Raw genomic sequence first — 19,213 nt, forward strand, 5'->3', positions numbered from 1 at the left:
GGGTTCGAATTATCAGAGTTTTATTTACTAAGATAAAGAACAGATTTGGCCGGGACCGGAGAAATACTTCGAGATAAACGGGGTCTTCGAGTTAAAAGAGTTCGAGATAACGAGGTTCGACTGTAATGTGTTTAACAGCCGCCACAAGGATTGTGAATAATTGAACACAAAACCATTGAACTCAACTTGATTACTTATCAGGAGCCTACATAGAAGCTTTCAGACACTGGAGAATAGAAAAAAACAAAAAATCAAGAAAAGTGATGTAGAAAGGACCTCACCTTGAGTAGCTTCAGTGTGTTAAGCACTGATCAGATAAAAACTGTTTCGATAATTAGTTTGAGAGTAATATTAGTAAAAAACAATCAATTAAGAGGACGAGATGTTAATCAATGAAATGTTTTAAAATCATATTTGTATTTCCATGTAGCGATCTATTATATCATAATTGTACATGGGGAATATGAAGACTTCTAAAACTGGTCATTTCTTAATCATCAATTATGTAATGGCTACAAAAATACATGTCGTAACGTTTTCAGATTACGCAAAACGCAAAACAACGTGGACAAGAAAGTGTTCGGCGAATAAATACAGTTTACAGATGACTAACAAGTTTTCCAGAAGAAAAATTAATTAAACCGTTTCGATCAAAATCAAATACAAAACTGATAAGTTAAAGTATTATGGGCTCAAACATTTTCTGAATATTATTTTACGAGTTGTCTACCTTACACTATGAAATGTTAGGAATGCAAGAAATCTAAAGCATGGCTACATGACGTGTCTGGTATTTGTGACAATATGCGTTGAAACGTGATATGTCTTTGATATATATATATTTATTAAGCAATAGGCAAAAATGCTTTTGTGCAATATACAAACACTGTCTTATTTGTTATGGAAATCCAATTAAGATTCAACCAACTTCCTGCAAGATGGTATTGTCACTCTACATTTTAACGCTATGACAAGTCATATTTAAAGACCAAATATAAAAACATCCTATTGGATACAATAAGTTTCAAATTTTGCAATTAAAATGACAAAGAATTTCAGCTAGGTCAGAAGATATGCTGTCTTTCATAAGAATATTTTATTCAGTTAACACAACTGATGCTGCTACCAAATAACACCCTGACCAAATTTTATTCATATACCTTTGTCATACAGTGCTTCGTTTTACTTTTTACTTATAGTATATTAAGTATATAAATATTATAGTTTTTAACTGGATATGCATTTATTTGTAGTATTAAAATGTCAGGGTATTTAACTGGAACATTTTTCACCTAGTAGTATTTACTGTTGTATCTAACTGGTATAATACTGTGATTTTCTTATACCTAGTACATTTTTGTAGCATTCAAGAGATGTAATATATTGTTTTGTAGTGTTTATATCATTTGTAGAATGCTTTAACTGTTATTGTATAAGCTGGTCGAATGTTATGTAGGATTGTTTACTGGCAGCTTGTATTAGCTGCTGACATGTTTAAATCTTACAAAGCTTTAATAATCATCAACACAAAGTCGTATTGATCTTCATTACCAGCGTAGTAATGTTTTTTAAACACGTATGTGTTAAATTTGAACAAATGTTATATTTTTTATCAAACATCCATATAACATAATGGTGTACAACTGTCTAGGCAAAGTCAGGCACATGTCACATCAGGCATATACTTAAGTTACAACCAGCTCTTAGAATATTGATGTTACTCATTTCACATTATATTCAAACATGATCATCTTTCCTTATAAATAATTGAATGTAATGGCGCATGTGACCCTAGTTCGCAATAGCCAGCTATGATGGGGCAGATATCTCCGATCAGTCAAGTTATTTCAGACTAATGTGACCAAAGCTTGTCCAAAAGCCTCAAAACGCACAATTGCAAATGGCAACGATGGTCTTCTCGTGTTTATTTGGTGAGTCTGATTATTTATCATAAACAAGTATGTGTTGACATTCGTTTCTATATTTAGTACCACTCAAGAAATTCTTGTGGGATTGAACTAAAGTAGCTGTTTCGAGACGGCTGGTCAATAAGCCTACTCCTGTATTTCCGTGTCGATGTAGATTTCCGCATTTTGCGCTCGTGGTGTTTGGTGTATATAAAGGGAGTGCTGTCATACGCGAATAACATTTTCTAAATCCCATTTACAATATCGTTTCTCGAAATTATTGCAGTTATGATGTGGTTTTAAGAGTAACTATTAACATAATAATGACAATGATAATATGATTATAAAAAGTAATATCAAAATCAACCAATATGGTATATCGCTAATATATAAATATGAAAAGGCCAAAAAAACACCAACAAACAATGAGATTGACCCCGACGTGATTTGAACACGCAACCTTCTGATCTGGAGTCAGACGCGCTACCGTTGCGCCACGGAGTCCACATGTACATGTAGATCGTGAGCATGTATAGACATCTGATGTGTTCCTGAGTGGGATATGATCGATATTGATTAGCACGTGTTGGTTCCCATGAACACTGGCGGTCACTGTCGAGTTGTGCATGCTTGGTATATTACAGAGAAATGGAAATAGGCCTTGTCCACTTTATTTCACTTAGTCAAATTTCATACACGTGTTTAATAATGAAGACTAATGCAGCGCAATATTTTAATAGTACCATCAAGATATATATTGATATCAAAGTTTTACTTTCTACACAATGTACGTATAAACCTGTCGCAACGTTTCAAGACCGACTGGCCCCTTTGTCAAGCTATGGCATACATATTTATGATAAAGATTAATAACAAATATCAAATCATACACGTTTTATCATACATATATCAACTCAAATATATGTTTGTAATAAAGAAAGTTTGATGAATATTTAGACTTTGCAAGAATAAGACACTTTGCCCCGGAAATATTCTTACAGATAGAACATTCCACCAATTAAATACTAATTAGATGATATTCTAAAGTAAAATGCTACAAGGTGAAATATTCTACCAATTAAATATTACTACTGTTAAACATTCTACCAATTAAATATTACAACTGTTAAACATTCTACCAATTAAATATTACAATTAAATATTACAACTGTTAAACATTCTACCAATTAAATATGACAACAGTTTAACATTCTACCAATTAAATATTACAATTAAATATTACAACTGTTAAATATTCTACCAATTAAATATGACAACAGTTTAACATTCTACCAATTAAATATTACAACTGTTAACTATTAACACTAAACCAGTTACACATTTTATTGGCTACACAATCTGCCAGTTAAACAGCATTTTTAACTGTTGCTTGTTCGTGGAAGTGATACTAGGACCAGGAACAAGATAAAGCTAATGCCGTTTCCATTCCTAGATTTTACACGAGTGTTCTGCCTGTCTTTCGAAGCTTTCGAAATAAAAACGAAGGTCAAACTCACATCTTACCTGAATTACACAATATTTTATCACTTTACTAAGGTTCTAACATGAGGAAAGATAGCTGCTTCCATATGAATCATGTCATAAGTTTGCATGCATTGTTTTATCAGATACTGTAGGTATTTCCACGTCATTTATAGGTTGGCCTCTTTACGTAGTGCCCTTTAGGTACGTTGAGGTAACTGTCTGACACGTGAACAGTCGGAAAACGACAGCCGTCCCGTATCTCAAGGTCAGTTTTGCAGTTAAAAGTAAAAACTATGTTCTGGTCCGCACCTTTCTGAAGACTTCACTCAAACAGGTAAGTTGTCGAGAAACAAATCAACTACAATATTTGCCAATTTGAAATATTTTGATAAGAAGTAATGACATTGATAATATTTAAAAACAAGTGAAATGCATATGATTCATTTTAACGTTGTAGAAAGAAAATGAAACCGAAAATGATGAAATTATAATTACAGAAGCTATGAAACCCTCTGATGCTTTTATAAAATGTAGATTGATTTTATTTCCTTTATTCAACTATCTTGCTACTTTATATATAACATGTCCCCATCTCGGTTTCCTCAATACGGCTTCGATCAGATGATCACGTGACATCTAAGAAGCTGTGAAATCCTTGCAGAATTTTATGTATTTCGACAAAAGTAAAAGCCTCAACAACTCTGCGAGTAGCAAATTCTCTATCCTCATTATACCCCTGATTTCTTTATGTCCCATTGCAGCACATGACACGTGTATGATGGCACATTTGTGACAATATTGTACAAATCACGTCCCTACTGTGGCACTCGGGATATCACCTTATCTATACTATCTCTACTTGTATTTCTATTCTTGATCTTAATACTTAGAAACGTCACCCTCGGTACAGCCTCAAATTTGGCTATATTGCAGAATGTTCTCCCATTCGAAGAAGCCAAAGGGTTTTGGCCCCTGGCCTGGACATACCAAATTACAAATACCAAATAGTAACATATCATAGGCATTTAGATGAAACACAATGACTCGTTTACCCGTTAATTGCACGACTGAGTAGTGTACTTTGCTGGGTTTCTTGGCGTCTATTTCAATGAGGAATATTCAAAAGTCCGCATCGGATCCTTACATGTCCGTAGCTGTAATCTTATGAACACCAAATTTTAAACAATCATACAATGATGTAGTGGGAAAGAACAGGATAAACAGTTTTCTCCGAAATTGTAGGGGTGTGCACAATAAAAACACAGTTACTACAAACACGCAATTTCGATGAGTCGAATGTGTGTCACATGGCAAGAAAATGTCAAAACAATAGTTTTTCTTCAGATGTCATATCTCTACTTTGCTTTTCGTTACCCTAAATTCTTACAATCGTTTTGTTTTTTGCACGATGAGTTGAAAAATAAATACGGGGACATACACAATTTCATTTTAGAATAAACCCGCTAATATTTATTTACCTCCCAGACTAAACCGTAGGGGGTTTTGGATTTTATTTTGTTTGAACGAATACATACGAATGTTTTTGCCGCAATTAGATAAGTGGAAAACGTTCAAACATATGCCTAATTAAAGTTGATTCCTTTGATGTAGTAGAACAGGTCTGAAGGGAAAAGAGGCAGCTTGTAACTGTACATGTTTGTATATGTATTACAGGCGAGGAAAAATCAGACGGTCATCATGTTATTTATCCTGCTGGTTATCCTAAGCATCGCAGGGTATGGATATTTATTTTCTAGTTTCTTCACCAGACTGTTCACTTGTGACACCATTTGTGTTTAATGAGGTTTGTTTGGAAGCAACGCTTCGGTTCGATATCGTTCCTTTCTCTCTCATACACCTCGATCAACGGCTCAATGCAATCATTCTTGACTTCCTTAGTCATTTCTCACAGAAATAGTTTTAACATTGATATAAAGCTCTGAAACTTTGTTTTTATCTTGAAACTCATTTTGTTTTTATTTTAAATCTTTCATAAAAAAAACCCCGAAAAAACTAAATTTCTATTGGAATCTAAGCGAGTTCGTAATACTCCAACTTTGGGTCCCTATTGGTAATCATTACTATTGATATATTTCACTCCAAACAGCAAGTTTTCAATTACTATTTATAATTATTTTTGTTTTATATATGAAAGAGATACTTTCATGCAATGGTGTTTTATTAATATCCATGACAATCTGCACACCACTTTTTTTACTCTGCATATTCTTGTACTACACATCTCCATTTTTCTATATCGATGTCGATATTCGTTGATCACTAGTACTGCTCACGTCCGTAGGTATGGAGCGCCCGCCACAACGACATCACCCCCCGGTACAACTTTGAGTCCGGCTGTGGAGAAATTTAAGGCTCTTGTAAACACAGAGGTGACAGCACTCTGGAATGGCGTTCATCATGATACTGATGGGAACCTGGATCAGGGGGACCTGGATGCTCTGTTTAAGGGTTATGATGATGACGGTACGTAAAAAGAAAGCATCACCGAAAAACCCCAACAACGTTAAGTCAGTTTTGACCTTTCAGTATGCATATCGTGCTGTTGCAGTACAATATAATATATATAACTGTTATCCGGCTATTATGGTCATGGAAAAGAGATTTTGACCCCGACTTCGTCCCGGTCAGAATCACTTTTTCAGGTTCATATAACCACATATTCACCCCAACAGAGGTCCATAGCTGAAAATTATCACGGGACATTTAAATGAAATGGTTCGATTAAACTACATTGATCCCACGACATTTTATAGTGGTTCAAGCTGTATTTCTTGATTAAAATTATTTGTTTGAACAATCTAACACTGATAGCAGATGATTTTAAAATGGATTTAATATTTGCTGTGGAAACTCGTTTTAGGAAACCAACAGATATCTCAGAGCGAGTTCCTGGCCCACTTCTCTCACAACCAACAGAACCTTGTAGTCATAGCGCAAGGACTGTTCTATGAACTAGACATGGACAATGACAATGAGATTACCAAAAGTGATATGCAGCGATATTACGAAAAGATCGACAAAAATGGTCAGTCATTTCAATAACAGCTTCTTAGCAGTCCTCGGCTTGTTTCGCTTGTCGATGTCATATGTCATGTTTTTTTGAGAGGAAACAGAAATGTTTATCTGAAATAAGTTAATCCTACATTTAAAGCATTTCATACCGTAATTTCGCAAAATGCAAGAAGTATAGCATGTACACCTATAACAGACGGTAGTGTTTTAACACAACTAGAACAACTAATGACACTAGCAAAATAACAATTAGTATAATAAGTAAAATTTCAAGAACTAGTAAACCTAGTACAATTACTACAACTTGTACAACTAATACAATTACTACAACTTGTACAACTAGTACCACTAGGACAATGACAACAACTAGTACAATTACAACAACTAGTACAATTACAACAACTAGTACAATTACAACAACTAGTACAATTACAACAACTAGTACAATTACAATAACTAGTACAATTACAGCAACTAGTACAATTACAACAACGAGTACAATTACAACAACAATTACAACAACTAGTACAATTACAACAACGAGTACAATTACAACAACTAGTAAAATTACAACAACGAGTACAATTACAACAACAAGTACAATTACAACAACTAGTACAATTACAACAACTAGTACAATTACAACAACTAGTACAATTACAACAACAATTATCTGTAATTAATATAATTAGCATTAGAATAATTACCTAGTAAAGCTGGAACAGCCTATGCAAAACGTACAACTAGAACAACTTGTCATACTATGTTGGAGTGATGGGATATTTTCACGTAGTTATACTATGTGGGAGTGTTGGAGTGAAGTTAAGGAATATTTTCACCTAGTCATACTATGTGGGAATGTTGGAGTGAAGTTAAGGAATATTTTCACCTAGTCATACTATGTGGGAATGTTGGAGTGAAGTTAAGGAATATTTTCACGTAGTTATACTATGTTGGAGTGTCGGCGTTTAGTTTAGGAATATTTTCACGTAGTCATACTATGTGGGAATGTTGGAGTGAAGTTAGGGGATATTTTCATGTAGTTATACTATATGGGAGTGTTGGAGTGTAGTTAAGGGATAGTTCACGTAGTTATACTATGTGGGAGTGTTGGGTGTAGTTAAGGGATAGTTCACGTAGTTATACTATGTTGGAGTGTTGGGGTGTAGTTAAGGGATAGTTCACGTAGTTATACTATGTGGGAGTGTTGGGGTGTAGTTAAGGGATAGTTCACGTAGTTATACTATGTGGGAGTGTTGGGGTGTAGTTAAGGGATAGTTCACGTAGTTATACTATGTGGGAGTGTTGGGGTGTAGTTAAGGGATAGTTCACGTAGTTATACTATGTGGGAGTGTTGGGGTGTAGTTAAGGGATAGTTCACGTAGTTATACTATGTGGGAGTGTTGGGGTGTAGTTAAGGGATAGTTCACGTAGTTATACTATGTGGGAGTGTTGGGGTGTAGTTAAGGGATAGTTCACGTAGTTATACTATGTGGGAGTGTTGGGGTGTAGTTAAGGGATAGTTCACGTAGTTATACTATGTGGGAGTGTTGGGGTGTAGTTAAGGGATATTTCACGTAGTTATACTATGTGAGAGTGTTGGGGTGTAGTTAAGGAATATTTTCACGTAGTTATACTATGTGGGAGTTTTGGAGTGTAGTTAAGGGATATTTTAACTTAGTTATACTATATCGGAGTGTTGGAGTGTAGTTAAGGGATATTTTCACGTAGTTATACTATGTGGGAGTGTTGACGTAGTTATACTATGTGGGAGTGTTGGGGTGTAGTTAAGGAATATTTTCACGTAGTTATACTATGTGGGAGTGTTGGAGTGTAGTTAAGGGATATTTTCACGTAGTTATACTATGTGGGAGTGTTGGGGTGTAGTTAAGGGATATTTTCACGTAGTTATACTATGTGGGAGTGTTGGGGTGTAGTTAAGGGATATTTTCACGTAGTTATACTATGTGGGAGTGTTGGGGTGTAGTTAAGGGATATTTTCACGTAGTTATACTATGTGGGAGTGTTGGGGTGTAGTTAAGGGATATTTTCACGTAGTTATACTATGTGGGAGTGTTGGGGTGTAGTTAAGGGATATTTTCACGTAGTTATACTATGTGGGAGTGTTGGGGTGTAGTTAAGGGATATTTTCACGTAGTTATACTATGTGGGAGTGTTGGGGTGTAGTTAAGGGATATTTTCACGTAGTTATACTATGTGGGAGTGTTGGGGTGTAGTTAAGGGATATTTTCACGTAGTTATACTATGTGGGAGTGTTGGGGTGTAGTTAAGGGATATTTTCACGTAGTTATACTATGTGGGAGTGTTGGGGTGTAGTTAAGGGATATTTTCACGTAGTTATACTATGTGGGAGTGTTGGGGTGTAGTTAAGGGATATTTTCACGTAGTTATACTATGTGGGAGTGTTGGGGTGTAGTTAAGGGATATTTTCACGTAGTTATACTATGTGGGAGTGTTGGGGTGTAGTTAAGGGATATTTTCACGTAGTTATACTATGTGGGAGTGTTGGGGTGTAGTTAAGGGATATTTTCACGTAGTTATACTATGTGGGAGTGTTGGGGTGTAGTTAAGGGATATTTTCACGTAGTCATACTATGTGGGAGTGTTGGGGTGTAGTTAAGGGATATTTTCACGTAGTTATACTATGTGGGAGTGTTGGGGTGTAGTTAAGGGATATTTTCACGTAGTTATACTATGTGGGAGTGTTGGGGTGTAGTTAAGGGATATTTTCACGTAGTTATACTATGTGGGAGTGTTGGGGTGTAGTTAAGGGATATTTTCACGTAGTTATACTATGTGGGAGTGTTGGGGTGTAGTTAAGGGATATTTTCACGTAGTTATACTATGTGGGAGTGTTGGGGTGTAGTTAAGGGATATTTTCACGTAGTTATACTATGTGGGAGTGTTGGGGTGTAGTTAAGGGATATTTTCACGTAGTTATACTATGTGGGAGTGTTGGGGTGTAGTTAAGGGATATTTTCACGTAGTTATACTATGTGGGAGTGTTGGGGTGTAGTTAAGGGATATTTTCACGTAGTTATACTATGTGGGAGTGTTGGGGTGTAGTTAAGGGATATTTTCACGTAGTTATACTATGTGGGAGTGTTGGGGTGTAGTTAAGGGATATTTTCACGTAGTTATACTATGTGGGAGTGTTGGGGTGTAGTTAAGGGATATTTTCACGTAGTTATACTATGTGGGAGTGTTGGGGTGTAGTTAAGGGATATTTTCACGTAGTTATACTATGTGGGAGTGTTGGGGTGTAGTTAAGGGATATTTTCACGTAGTTATACTATGTGGGAGTGTTGGGGTGTAGTTAAGGGATATTTTCACGTAGTTATACTATGTGGGAGTGTTGGGGTGTAGTTAAGGGATATTTTCACGTAGTCATACTATGTGGGAGTGTTGGGGTGTAGTTAAGGGATATTTTCACGTAGTCATACTATGTGGGAGTGTTGGGGTGTAGTTAAGGGATATTTTCACGTAGTCATACTATGTGGGAGTGTTGGGGTGTAGTTAAGGGATATTTTCACGTAGTCATACTATGTGGGAGTGTTGGGGTGTAGTTAAGGGATATTTTCACGTAGTCATACTATGTGGGAGTGTTGGGGTGTAGTTAAGGGATATTTTCACGTAGTCATACTATGTGGGAGTGTTGGGGTGTAGTTAAGGGATATTTTCACGTAGTCATACTATGTGGGAGTGTTGGGGTGTAGTTAAGGGATATTTTCACGTAGTCATACTATGTGGGAGTGTTGGGGTGTAGTTAAGGGATATTTTCACGTAGTCATACTATGTGGGAGTGTTGGGGTGTAGTTAAGGGATATTTTCACGTAGTCATACTATGTGGGAGTGTTGGGGTGTAGTTAAGGGATATTTTCACGTAGTCATACTATGTGGGAGTGTTGGGGTGTAGTTAAGGGATATTTTCACGTAGTCATACTATGTGGGAGTGTTGGGGTGTAGTTAAGGGATATTTTCACGTAGTCATACTATGTGGGAGTGTTGGGGTGTAGTTAAGGGATATTTTCACGTAGTCATACTATGTGGGAGTGTTGGGGTGTAGTTAAGGGATATTTTCACGTAGTCATACTATGTGGGAGTGTTGGGGTGTAGTTAAGGGATATTTTCACGTAGTCATACTATGTGGGAGTGTTGGGGTGTAGTTAAGGGATATTTTCACGTAGTCATACTATGTGGGAGTGTTGGGGTGTAGTTAAGGGATATTTTCACGTAGTTATACTATGTGGGAGTGTTGGGGTGTAGTTAAGGGATATTTTCACGTAGTTATAGTATGTGGGAGTGTTGGGGTGTAGTTAAGGGATATTTTCACGTAGTCATACTATGTGGGAGTGTTGGAGTGTAGTTAAGGAATATTTTCACGTAGTTATACTATGTGGGAGTGTTGACGTAGTTATACTATGTGGGAGTGATGGGATGTAGTTAAGGGATATTTTCACGTAGTCATACTATGTGGGAGTGTTGACGTAGTTATACTATGTGGGAGTGTTGGGGTGTAGTTAAGGGATATTTTCACGTAGTTATACTATATTTGAGTGTTGGGGTGTACCTAAGGAATATTTTCACGTAGTCATACTATGTAGGAGTGTTGGGGTGTAGTTAAGGAATATTTTCACGTAGTTATACTATGTGGGAGTGTTGACGTAGTTATACTATGTGGGAGTGTTGGGGTGTAGTTAATGGATATTTTCACGTAGTTATACTATGTGGGAGTGTTGGGGTGTAGTTAAGGGATATTTTCACGTAGTCATACTATGTGGGAGTGTTGGGGTGTAGTTGAGGGATATTTTCACGTAGTTATACTATGTGGGAGTGTTGGACTTTATACAGTTATATGTACCCGAAATAGTCAAAGAAGACGGCATGACGGAAACGATCTAGAGCAGATACCATCAATCGTCAATGGTCGAGTTATATAGTTATCAAGGATATATCATAATGAAAGTAGATTTGGAGGATTGTATGGGGTTTTGTTAATACTTTGGATTAATATTTCATTGACAGATGACGGTTCTGTTGACCAGGCTGAGTTTGAATCCTACTTCAAAGATGTAAGTCATGTTCTGGAACGATAATCTAGGTTGTAGCAGTTACATCTAAAGAGATAAATGATGTTTGCATTCAATTATTTTCTTTTCCAAACTTTCCTGAGCAAAATATCTGAAAATAAAGCAAACACTGTCTAATATCTGATAGTACATACTAATTTTAGTATTTGTTGACAGATTAATTAATTCGCTCGATGTATATTTTGTGACATTCTAACAAAGTTCTCGTGGCAAATAATACTACTGGGTGTAAAACCAGGACGTTGACATTGTCTTCTACGACCAGCTATATTACAACACATGTTAAAAAAATGATGTCTAGTACTTTAATGTACAATTACTGCTTATATCGTAACGTATAATATTTGAATGTATTGGGTTAGGTTGTGGAACCTAATATTTATTGGTTGTTCCTGCCTTCGATTACTGTCCTTGTATTCACCGTCATCAGACGACCGTAGCTGCTGGGAGGGCTTAAACCGATCAATAAATCAATGAATCCCTGTTTTAATTGTAGACGTTGACCCTCCTGTTTGTCCTGCAGTTTGAGAGTCAAATGTCCACGACACCGGCCTCTACGTAATCCTGTGATTCAATCAGATTACCACAAACTCATTACACACTGTGAACTAACATCTACAATAAAGTAGGAAAAATGAAACGGTGTGTTAGTGTACTTCTTATGATGTCGGTTTGTCGGAATAAGTATATTCTACACGATGAACAACAGTGAGCATTAAACAGGCATACACACCTTTAATGGATACCGTATTAATGACATGGTCATATGCAATTGAAAGATGGAACACATTGTAGCATAATACATCAATCCATAAAATATGTAAGTTTGAAAATAATTGATAGAAACAAAACATGGTAATGGTTAATTGAAATATATCATGACAAACAATGCTTTGAATGCACAATTACTACAGAAACAGATTCATTTCTCTGGAAAAAATGGGACTGAGATGCATAAACATCGAGAGAATTTCTATGATCTATGATCGATACATTGCATAATATCTTATATATCTTATAGCGCAATCAATAAGGATTGGTGAATCTGCCTGGAACATAACCTACACTGGCATGAAAACCATTTACTTTAACGGCGTATACATGCGTATGGACTTGCTACAACACTGCGATTTTAAGTGATAGTCTTCGGTTAAATTATGAACTCTGAAAATATTTATGTTTATCCTAACTGGAGTAGGTTCATGGAAATCATCGAAAGGCCGAAAAGAATGTTTAAAATCCTATATCTATGGTCTGGTGTATAAAATAATTCGCTAAATTTTCTCCAACTGTTATATCCGAGACTATCATACCGTTTTAATTGCTCCCATACAAATTGTATGAGGAAATAAAACATTAGATTATCACCACACATACCTGGTCGCTAGAGATGCAGGCGTTGTCATGCGCACTGGTATCCCGTGACCACAAGCACGGCCTGGATATGAAGTTTGCACTCCCGTCGATCACAATACATCAATGTTGAGTTAACTGCGGTGAATGCCTTGTGATATTACACGATTGGTCTGTCGCCTGTATGGAGGCCCGCAGCAACAGCGCTGTGATTCCAGCCGACGAGTTATTCAAAGCGCTGTTTGAACGCAGCGGAAATCATTAACTTTCTGATAAAAATGCGAGAGCAAATAATTGAAAAAATATACTTCAAGCCTTTTTCTCTTCTACACGCCTTGTTGACGACACACCTATTCTGTATATTCTACAATGATATTATGTAAGACACAATCAGTATGTGCTATTTTGTTTACCTAGCTTTAAGTGTAAGTTGGATGCATCCTTAAGGTGCCGATTGTTTTCCAACATGTTTACCTTCTGACGACTGCTGAGAACCTGACAAGCTGAACAAGAAAATATTTAAACAATCGCGAAATGACTCCTGCCACACTTCATTACATTATAACTGTTATGGATGAGATATCAATGAGGAAATATGCTATAATTGAAGTTAGACGTTATTTTCACGATCTTATGCTTCACGATCTTATGCTACTTTTACTCAGTATTCACATACCAACTTCAATAAAGATCAGATGTCACAAATAATTCACAACTCTAAGCAAAGTTTTAAATACTTTCAAGGATGTCTCCAGTAGATAAATAACGTACGGTAGGAAGGTTTACAACAGTCATAATGACTTGAGATGCAACTAATGAATTCTAATGTCTATTATGATTAAAATATTGGTCCTTTCTGGAGACTGACATATTAATATTGATCAGGTTGGGAATCCGGTACGGATGAGTCGAGTTGATTGTAATCCTGTTATAATGATTGTCGGTTTCTGCTATAATCTTTTCAAATCGGACTTGGATGCTGTTTTAAATGTTGTGTTTTAACACTATGGCACGATTTTCATCCATTATATGTCAATTCATCTTGACAAACATTTACAGCGAGACAGAACTATTCCGTAGCAATAAACATAAAGAATGTTGATAAAATAGATGGAATGTTTAAAGCTACCTTCCACAATAAATTATTACCTAAAAACACGGCTGGTTAAAAAATAATATTATATCATAGCAAGTGAGTATTTGGTAGTATATGATAACTGAAGATTCTGTAGTACATTACAAAGGAATATAGAGAACACTGATACAACACACTGAGGACTAATGACACACACTCGGTAGATCTAATTGTCCGTACTTCTCTCTATACCTCACATGTTTGAAGTTTTTACGTAAGACAATCTGTCATCAATGTAACTTCCTTATAGAGAACGTTTTAACAAGATAAATTAACATGCAGAGAGAACATTCCTACTGTGTCGGTAGCATTAACCAGCGGAGGAGTGGGGCCCGTGTCGTTTTTGTTCTGCCACTAAACTGAAATAAATAACCACAAAACCGACAATATTACAGATGGCCAGACTTAAATTAAATACACAAGCAATGACACTTGCAGGTGTACATCATATTACACAAACTGTTACTACCCTGGGATGAGATATGTCCTCTACACATAGTTGTTATATAACTGTTGTGTAATAATCTGACCGTCCTCATCAGTCCTTTTGCCACTCTATGAACCCCAAACGTCCAACAGATAATATTTTTAGTGACTATTTAGATGCTTGTAATTGAAATGGCATTATCTTCCTTTGGAACAAATGCAGAGACTTGCTAAACACAACGTGTTGGATCTTCTTCCCGTACATTCTTTGCTCTCAGTTTCTAATAGTTTTGTCATGTGCTTCTACAGTATATTTTTCCATCATTATCATTTAATCCTCAGTTTCTATCGTACATTTCTGTCTTCAACGCCGCATGTTGTATTGGAGGCTTAGAACTAATTGACGGTTGAGAAACACGTGTATGTCCCTTCTGCCTCTACCGTATATTTGGTATTTGGCGACATGTGGTATCAGAGGCCGAGATACATGTGTATGGCCGAGAGACACGTGTATGGCCAAGAGACACGTGTATAATCTTTCCTGTATACCGTATATCTTTTACTTCAGCGCCCGTCATGTTGTACTGAAGGCTGAGGGACTCGAATATGTTCCCTCTGCCTACCGTACATTTCTGTCCCGAGTGCATCGGTCAATGATCTACCGTCACGTAGTGGTGTATTATGGCAGGCGAACTGTTCAACTGCTAACAATGGAAATATCGGAGAACCGTGATGTATGTTAACAGAAGTATGACAGATGAGTAATTTTTGCCATAGTGACAGTATAAATCATTCGTGATATATTTACCTACACTTCCCGTTATGGTAGTATGCACAATTGAACAGTGCATACTCCAAGTATCTTTTGTCTTATATATATCAACAAATTACCACACTTCCTCCATTTGCCAACATGAAAAAGCATTGCAGACGCGTAGATGGTTATGCTAACTGCTATCTAACTTATCACTTACCTTTTTCATCTGTTCTCGATATTATAAGTATAACCAGTATAACTGATATGTAAAAGCGTCATTTTCTATCATCACTAATAGGCAAAGAGGCCAAATTCTTTTTATAGAACTCTGATAAAAAATAAACCTGATGGCGTGTTAAGAATATTCATTTTCATTGACTTGAATTTGAAAATGATACCATTTTAGCGTACATATTATACTATTCTCTTTGCTTATATTGGTAAGTGACAAGGTATAACGTACACCAGTTAAATTTTATCGTTAATAAACATGTTAAGACGTACAAAATGAACCTACAACAAAAACGCACACACAAACTTGTAAATAGTATAACATTGATTTTAAGATGTTCACAACACAAACGGGTTAAGACGTACCAGTAGGTATGATAAGACAAAAAGTACAAACACGTGTTAAGGTGTACGGAAATAATGTGTGAAGAGTACAGCATTAATGTTCACGCAGAGCAAAGACGTGGCTATGCGTACAATACAGATGAATAAAGCCATATTGAAGCGAACAACAAAGAAGCGTTAAGCCGTACAATTTAGACAAGATAAGACACGCTTTAAAGACGAGTTGAGGCGTAAAAGAAAGACGTTTTAGTAAGGCGTACAATAAAAACGAGTTCAGACGAACAACACAGAGGTAGTAGACGTACAACGAAGTGTTAGGGTGTGAAACAAAGACGTTTTAAAATTCACAATATAAGCATGTTAGGATGTACAAAACGATTGTATTTCATTGTTTTACCGTCATTTGTTCAAATACAATTATAAAATGTATAAGTAGTCTCATAATAAAGATTAGATGTGACGTGAAGTTTAAGTGCAGGTATATCAATCACCTGTATAAGAAGAACATGTTATTGTGACATTTTTGATATCACAGACTCATGGCGACAAGGACCTTACGTCGACAAACGAAAAAGTGCAATATCTAGGTCTTGTGAGGATGAAAAATTAACGATAAAACTAATTGATGTTTCCCGTCAGAACAAGCAGAGACAGACTATTTCAAATTGGAGGTATGCTCCCTGAAACAAGTACAAATGTCTTCGAGGCTAATGACAGCTGCTCCACAGAACGAATCGTGTACAGGATATGAGTCTCATGGAGAGTTTAACGAATCAAAGTTCGTGTTTCCTTAAATACATATATGATGATCATGTCGTTTTGTTTCACGTCGCCATTTTTCAATATCGCATCATGTCTGCACAATGGCTCGGGTCGTTATATATATAATTACTGCAGGAGAAAATGTGTGCAATTCATTATACATTTTGACGATAACATCGGGAAATTAAACGTTAACATAAGATATTGTGGTTCCACAAACCAACTTTTACGGCTGTTTCTCTAAGCTGCTGCATGTTATTGCTAGGAGCATTAAAATAGGAATTTATGAATACTCTTAAAATCTTGTATCAATCATTTTATTAGAAAATCATAGAAAAATCTCAACAAATACGGAGGTACAATTACAGATTAAAAAAGAAATGAATCTTTCTTCAAAACTTTATCGCTTTAACTGCTCTTTCTTAGAATTAATAATAAAAAAACTAATCTACATAGTCAATTGTTTTGATATTTAACATGCATAACCAGTGTTATGCTTTTATTGTTACAACAATAAAAGACTGACCATCTGTTTGCTGTCATCAATGTTTTATTTTGCTTAAATAAATGTGTGCTGTGACGTTGAATACAGTCAGCCCGGAAGTTAGTCCGAAGGGAACGAGTTTAAGTGGGCGAGCTTCAGTTTAAACGAAATATTTTTGGAACAATTTTTCTTCATAATTTTGATGTTTTGTGTAAAGTTGTTTATTGTTAAACTTGCCGATAAAAACACATTTAGTGGATAAGTAGGTTATTGAAGTTTTATACAATATTCGATACACCATATCAATGTACTTTATTTTGCGTGTAAATGCACATTAGGGTCATACGATAATCAAGCCCAAATAGATTTAGCAGCATCTTATTTCAGTCCCGGGACATGAGGGTAAAAGTGAGAGAGACGGGCGATACAGTACTTTCTGTAGTTTATTTAAACATTGTCATCGTTTTGAATTCGATTTTTGGTATATTGTAAATGTCATTGATAGCTAATAAGATTCATATAACCAGGGAGCTGATTAAGCAGACATGGTTCATTATGAGTTAGTTCAAATTAAGCATGCATCAATTTTTTCTTTCAGTATAGTGCAAAATAAAACGATAAAACTTGAATATCTACCTATTAATAGTTGATGTACCTCGCTACGTAACTATAATATAAACTTGATTTTTTTTGCTGTGCTTCGATAGATTCGAGAACAATCTCAGAAGACCAATCATAAATGATTGAAAGGTATGAGTCAAGCGGGAGTAAGACACTCTATGATATTGCGTTATAGTACTGATGGATATTTTGACGAACATAATTGGATGTGTTACCTGACCCACACCTGCCGTACATATCTTGGTGGAGGTCCTTATGCATATACTTTGGGCGTCACCAACCTGGCATTGCGCATCCGCGTGTATGGCTGTGGATGTTTCTATGATAGTAGAGGCATGGTCTTAGTTAAGAACACTACAACGAGTAACAAACAATCTAACACTTCTTCGCCTTTATACCTGATCACCAGGTTCCGTATATTTAGCATGGAAAGTCCTTTGTTAGTTTAAAGTTGCCTACATTATAAAACCTGTTTTTATCATACCCTTGATAATTTTTCATATTTTGTTTTGTATCTATGTGTACCATATAAATATATTAGGCAGTTTGAATAACTTCAGAGGGATCATATTTTACAATCCATACCAATATAACACTATAAGCCTATGACCTATTTTCTAAACTTGTATTTTTGTTTATGAATTCAACTTGTCATTTGTTGGTTCAGATTTACCAACAGAACAGAACCAACGAACAAAATTGATACCTCCTCCTCCTCCAAATGAACTATTTTTCTAAATAAAGCTAGGATGATACTAAATCATACTAAATAGAATGTGTTTTTTATCACATTGTCCTAGTGTATATATAGGGCGCGAGACGAAACATGTTGGAGCTGCTAAGCTGATAAAGAACAAGGTCATTGCGACCTAATTGTCAGCTTTTCAGCAGATACAATGACCTGCTGTTCAGTCTTGAACAATACCTACGAATTGTGGAGAAATGTATCAAAATCTAATTTTGTCAAATGAGTTCATGTAAGTATTTTCTTCCTCACTTTACCTCCTGATATTTTCGGATGACCTTCGCCCTGACCATAGTTAACGTCATATCAAGCTATGGTAATCCCATATATGTCTTTATGCAATGAAAGTAAAACAAATGTGCGTGATAGCAATCTGAAAGCCGGACGTTTTACCCCTCCTTTATCATTATACACGTGCAAGATGCTCGTGTCCCATATATTACATCCATGTGGAATAACTATATCCCACATAGGTGCTTCACGTGACCCCCATTTCAGGATAAATCTTCTTTTCTAAATCGTGCATAGATAACCGATATTTTTTTATTTCAATTCAAAATTATCAATATCAGCGCAGATTCTGAAGCGTGGTGTCATTTGGATGTAATAGGTAACTTAATTGAATTGACACTTTGGTCAGCGGAAGAATATCTACCGCCGAAGCACGGTCGGCATCTAACAGCGCCCCACGGATTAAATCAATCAAGCACTCTTTGTTTCAGAAAGGGAACATACGTTTTCGAAAGCTCGCAAAATAAGTTTTCAATTCCTGTTTGTGTTCAAAACAATTTAGTCTTTATTAATTACTAAACAAATTT

The 19,213-nt window shown here is 35.9% G+C and overlaps 1 protein-coding gene and 1 non-coding gene across 2 annotated transcripts in view; one reads left to right on the forward strand and one right to left on the reverse strand.

Moving 5' to 3' along the window:
- LOC110448950 overlaps nt 1-12,176 on the forward strand; it is a 25,000-nt gene extending 12,824 nt beyond the window's left edge. The window contains exons 4-9 of the mRNA XM_021495472.1: nt 3,627-3,726; nt 5,067-5,128; nt 5,695-5,876; nt 6,274-6,438; nt 11,472-11,518; nt 12,033-12,176. Coding sequence (XP_021351147.1) covers nt 3,627-3,726; nt 5,067-5,128; nt 5,695-5,876; nt 6,274-6,438; nt 11,472-11,518; nt 12,033-12,098 — 622 coding nt within the window. The 3' untranslated portion in view covers nt 12,099-12,176. The remainder of the gene's footprint in view (nt 1-3,626; nt 3,727-5,066; nt 5,129-5,694; nt 5,877-6,273; nt 6,439-11,471; nt 11,519-12,032) is intronic.
- Nucleotides 2,340-2,411, reverse strand: Trnaw-cca. The gene has a single exon. It is a non-coding gene; the product is annotated as a tRNA-Trp (tRNA).
- Nucleotides 12,177-19,213: the final 7,037 nt, after the last annotated feature.

Source organism: Mizuhopecten yessoensis, unplaced genomic scaffold (assembly GCF_002113885.1).
Source record: "Mizuhopecten yessoensis strain PY_sf001 unplaced genomic scaffold, ASM211388v2 scaffold4403, whole genome shotgun sequence".
Lineage (NCBI taxonomy): Eukaryota > Metazoa > Mollusca > Bivalvia > Pectinida > Pectinidae > Mizuhopecten > Mizuhopecten yessoensis.